The 5,420-nt window shown below is 30.9% G+C and overlaps 1 protein-coding gene across 1 annotated transcript; it reads left to right on the top strand.

The window, feature by feature from the left end:
- The first annotated feature begins 1,468 nt into the window (after positions 1-1,468).
- LOC133287707 (aluminum-activated malate transporter 14-like) lies at positions 1,469-4,357 on the top strand. The gene is made up of 6 exons (XM_061485368.1): positions 1,469-1,757; positions 1,889-2,029; positions 2,135-2,410; positions 3,472-3,581; positions 3,755-3,898; positions 4,007-4,357. Exons 1-6 carry the CDS (start codon positions 1,469-1,471, stop codon positions 4,355-4,357), a joined length of 1,311 nt encoding a protein of 436 aa, XP_061341352.1.
- Positions 4,358-5,420: the final 1,063 nt, after the last annotated feature.

Raw genomic sequence — 5,420 nt, 5'->3', positions numbered from 1 at the left:
ATCACTCATTTTCTCTCTGCCATGATTTTCATTTTTCTGTGTCTATCTATCTCCAAAAATGACATAACTTATGTCATTTAAAATGACAAACGCCAAACCCTTTTTTTAATATTAAAATAATTAAGAAAACATTTATGGTGATCGGATTGATTTTATTTTTTGCGTTTTAGCTTATCCATATGAGTTAATATTATGAAGAATAGCTCTCTTTCTTTAAAGCAGAAATTCTAAATATTCAAAACGTTTCGCTTAATAAATAATTGTTTTAAGGAATTTCTGCAACGTTAGAATTTAAGTTAATACTTCAAATAAAAATTGGTCTCACAATTAAAATTCGTTGGAAAACCAAATCCAATTCAGCCATACACAGTATAATTAATGGTTCACACTTCACATAGTTTTGTATTTTTATCAAATTCCTCAGCGTGACAACAGCCGCTCAGTCTACCTGTGCTAAAAAACGCCACAAGAGAAAGTGGGGGCGTAAAAAACCTTAGGATACACCTCCATAAAAGTTAGCTCAAAAGGTAGGAGTGCTCAAAATCTTATAAACTCCACATTAATTACACATATACAACCAATGTGAAATGTGGGACTATATATCTCAACATATTACTTAACGACAACTATACGACCGAACCACTAACTTCACAAAACAATCAGAAAGTTGAGGCTTGTAGTGTCGGGTCATGGTCTTTCTATGAGTAACATCTGTTACACTGCTTTGGTGGAGATTATCAATCATAAAACGTGTCTAGGCTTTTAGCAATCTAACTAAGCTACCAGGTAAGTGTATCCTACTACGAAATCGACAATCGCAGTTCGCACAACACATAAATCGAAAATAAAAAGAGAAACGAAGAGAGAAAATTAATAGAGTGATTTACTCTGGTTTATTTAATATAAATTATGTCAATCTTATCTGTAATATATTCACCTCATCTCTACTCTCGTTATAAGTCACTCGGCTTATAACGGAATATAAATAATATTTAAAATACGCTAACAAGCGTTATTCATGAGAAGTCCAAATTACTATAAAAAAAATACAATAAATCAGAGATTCACAAGTCACAACAATACTAGATAAATGAAACCTCAATTGCCTTTTTGCTGACCCCACTAATAAGAACTCTGGTTCTATACGAAGTATAAGCAATACCAAACAATATGGTACGCTGGCTCGTGTGTGCATACGTGTTCCACCAAATTAAGGTTAATTCTAACAAAAGATATTGGTGGTACTAGTTTCATTTCATTCTCTCTAGTCATGTCTTGAATAGGGGGTTGGAGAGGGCCACTTTGTCCACTAATTTGGTACTTCAACAATTTGATCCTCCATCAGTTCCCACTCATGTGTGCCATAGTATAAGTAGGGTCTTTCTCCTACTTGTGGTTCCCCAAGAGAATTAGTTAAAAAAAAGTCTTAGAGGGAAAAGGGAAAGGAATTGAGGGGATTAAAGACAAAATGGAATCAACTCATGTAATCTCCATTATGAATGTAGAAGAGAATGTTGCTCACATGAAGGAGAAAAAAACATTCCAATTTCCACTTCCACCCATATTTACTTCCTATTTCAGGGACAAGCAGATGAAAAGTAACCTTGACACTAGGAAGATAATCCACAGTATCAAAGTGGGAATCTCCCTGGTTTTGGTTTCACTTCTGTACCTCTTGAATCCTCTGTTTGAGCAAGTTGGAGAAAATGCAATGTGGGCTATTATGACTGTTATTGTCATGTTTGAATTCTCTGCAGGTACTTTAGTAACATATAATATGATTGCTTCAATTCTTATATATATTCTTTGCAAAGATGCTAGAAAATATATTGTAATGTCTCTGAAGCAATGATGAATTTAATGTACACTAATTTAATCAACATGTCAGGAGCCACACTAGGAAAAGGCTTCAATCGTGGAATAGGAACTATTTTCGGAGGAGGGTTGGGTTGCTTAGCAGCAGTTTTTGCCCGAAGCATTGGAGGGGTTGGCAACTCGATTATCATTGGTACTTCATTATTTATCTTTGGTAAGTTTTTTTATACATCTCTTGCACTGTATTACGGTTGAAGCTATATTTAATTTGAAGTGCATATCTTTAATAAACAGTTGGTGTGGTGAATATTAATTTCAGGATCAGTTGCTACATATTTTCGACTGGTTCCAAGGATCAAGAAAAGATATGATTATGGAGCTATGATATTCATACTAACTTTCAATCTTGTTGTGGTGTCTGGCGTACGTGCTGATGACAGTGTCTGGGAAATAGCCCGTGAACGTCTCTTAAATATAGTAATGGGTTTCATTGTGTGTATTTGTGTGAGCTTGTTCGTCTTTCCCTTGTGGGCCAGTGATGAACTTCATGATTCCACAGTTTCAAGATTCCTAGACCTTGCCAATACAATTCAAGGTATATACGATTACACATAAAAAAAGGGTTTCTGCCTTTTATTAATTTTCTCTACTTCACATGAACAAACTAAACTAGAATTTTCATAACCAAAGATGTGATCTCTGAAATCAACCAAAAAGGAAAAATAAAATAAAATAAAAGGATGGATCCCGGGACTAGGATCGATATATTTATTTATTTTAACCAAAGATTGAATTTAAAAAAAAAAAAAACAAATAACACTCAATAACAATTACATTAAATGTTTAATTTAAGCTAACAATGTTAGAATATGGAATTGTTTAGTTTAATTGTGATATTTTAAATAACCTATTTAAGAACTGAGTGTGTGGATCAACTTGTATGAGATTATTCTAGTTTAGTTACTGATCTCTAGTTCAGATTATTCCAGCTTAGTTACTGATATCTAGTTCGAAGTCCTGACTATGCCGTGTAATCCTGGTAGGCTTAATCGGATTAGTTAATTAATTAAATGATAGAGAAATCTCTAAAAAAAAACCTATTTAAATTATTTTATATGTTCCGAGAAAAGATTGTTACAGATTACTTAATTATATATAATAAAAATTTACAAAAATAATTCGGTGAATATATATATATATATATATATATATATATATATATGATCTTTTGATACCAGTGTCAAATTTTAAAATTTGACATCAAATCCTAACCGTTGATTTCCGTCAATCAACGATTATCATTTATTGGTAATCAAATTTATTAATTAATTATTAATTCTCAATAAATAATAAAAGCTGATTGACGAAAATCAACGGTTAAGATTTGATATCAAATTTTAAAGTTTGACACCAGTATCAAAGAATTCTATCTCATATATATATATATATATATATATATATATATATATATATATATATAATGTGGGGTGGGATTTCTAATAATGAAGATTTCCATGCTCATTCAATTTCTTTCATAAACGGGTGGATGGGATTCAATATCAATATAATAACGCTATAAATATATATGTTATCCAAAAAAAAAAAATCGCTATAAATATATAGGTCAGCCAAAAATAATCGTCTTCCATATTGTAGGGTGCTTAGAGGAATGTACCAAATTCGTTAGTGAAAAGGAAAATCAACCCCGTGCTAGCTTCATTGTTTGCAAGTCAGTGTTGAACTCCAAGTCCAAGGATGAATTATTGGTATGTATATTATTTATTTATTTATTTTATATTTGATCAATTACGTATCTTACTTTGAATTAGTTGATGAAAGCCTATGTATTACGTTGAGCTATCATACTTTTTTTTTATATATTAAATTTTATCTTGAGATTGAATGTAAGTTTATAATTAATGTTTACTCTGATTTTCAGGCAAATTTCGCAAAATGGGAACCATGGCATGGAAAATTTGGATTTTCCTACCCTTGGGAAAAGTACTTACAGATTGGAGAGGTTCTTCGAGAACTGGCTGCTTTAATTCTTGCAGTGGGACGTTACCTCCAATCCTCAAAACAGGTAGGTATATATATATATATTTCACAGCTAATTTATGTGGTTGCAAAATGAATAAAAAGAGATGAGATGGGCTCATTTATTTGGGTTCAATGAATTTTTGTTGTCAAGTCCATGGCATCTTTGAGGCACTCAAAATGGGTCCATTTAGAACCATGTGAAGCAATTGGGTCAAGGGTTGCGTGGACTTTGCGAGAACTCGGAGACTGCATGAAGCAAATGAGGAAATGTGAAGCAGAGGCCAACATTTCAGCCAAGTTGAAAGCAGCGAGAGAGGAGTTAAGCTTGGTGATTTCCACGTCCAAGATAGCAGAACTTGAGAATGGTGAAGTGCTAACAATTGCAAGCTTCGTGTTATTACTAATGGAAGTGGTGGATAAGGTAGAAGAATTGGCTAAAGAGCTCGAGGAACTTGGAGATATCGCTGGTTTTAGTATCCATGTAACTCCAGTGTCTTCGTAGATCCCTATGCATACTCTTTGTATGTATAAAATCATTTCCCGATTTTGGGTCATAAATTAAAAATATATGTTTTAGTGTAGTATCCAATCTCTAAATAATAGGCGTAAGACGCAATTTAACTAACTTTGTATTTATGAAAAAGAAAAAAAGAAAGGAAATAAAAGGAAAACAGACGGCAATTAGTGATGCGTCGACATTAACCAGCAAAATGAGCAAGATCCCAAAAATACATTAAAATTAGTAAATATCTCATTCAAATAAATACTAAAAATTCAATTACAAAATATTGATGAAAAAATTTAAAATTTGATTTTTATAATTAATTTACATAGAAATCAAAAAGTATAGATAAAAATAATATTTAAATTATAAAAAATGAGTTTAATCATTTTTCAAATTGTAAAAGATAAATTTTATTTTCTACATGCACATAAAAGTATGTGGGCTCATGTGCATCCATGTGAGGAAAAGTGAGAAAAAAGAAAATATGTGTCCACATACTTTTACGTGTTTTATCTCCTACAACATGAGAAATAATAAACTCATAAAAGATATATATAATTAATCAGAAAATATTTCTGCAGTTAATGCAGATAAGTTATCTGCATTTACTCTCAAAACGACGTAGTTTTGAGATTGAAAAATAAAAAAATTATAATTATAAAGACTATAATAACCGTGAAATAAATTAAAATTACAAAAATACCATAATTTTTGTCCTAAAATGACGTCGTATTGGACTTACTGCATATAACTTATTTGCAGTAACTGCAAAAAAAGAGAAACCATAATTAATTTAACAAAGAAATAAGAGTAAAATAATATATTTCGTTTTTAAGGATAAATTAATTAATAAATTTAATTATTTGCAAGAAAGTACACTCTAATTTAATATATAAAGATAAAAATGAAAAAATAATTAACATTTTTAATTTTAAAAAAATAAAATATCTATTTGATGCCATCTTGGGAAGGAAGAGATGTCATATCCAAATTTGTCAAGTTCCTCGATGCCAATTTAAGGCTTTTTGACCATTATGTTCCAAATTATATAAAAAATTAT

The sequence above is a fragment of the Gastrolobium bilobum genome, unplaced genomic scaffold, assembly GCF_033153095.1.
Source record: "Gastrolobium bilobum isolate Gb01-03AN ecotype WA unplaced genomic scaffold, APGP_CSIRO_Gbil_v1 utg2833, whole genome shotgun sequence".
NCBI classification, from domain to species: Eukaryota; Viridiplantae; Streptophyta; class Magnoliopsida; order Fabales; family Fabaceae; genus Gastrolobium; species Gastrolobium bilobum.
The sequence above is the reverse complement of the archived record's forward strand: the minus strand, read 5'-3'. Positions and strand labels throughout refer to the sequence as shown.

What these genes read in the sequence shown, in the direction of transcription:
- LOC133287707 (XM_061485368.1), top strand. Translation starts at nt 1,469, where the DNA reads ATGGAATCAACTCATGTAATCTCCATTATGAATGTAGAAGAGAATGTT. An exon ending in TACTTCATTATTTATCTTTG is followed by an intron (nt 2,030 to 2,134) that starts GTAAGTTTTTTT and finishes TATTAATTTCAG; the next exon opens with GATCAGTTGCTACATATTTT. An exon ending in ACCTCCAATCCTCAAAACAG is followed by an intron (nt 3,899 to 4,006) that starts GTAGGTATATAT and finishes TTTGTTGTCAAG; the next exon opens with TCCATGGCATCTTTGAGGCA.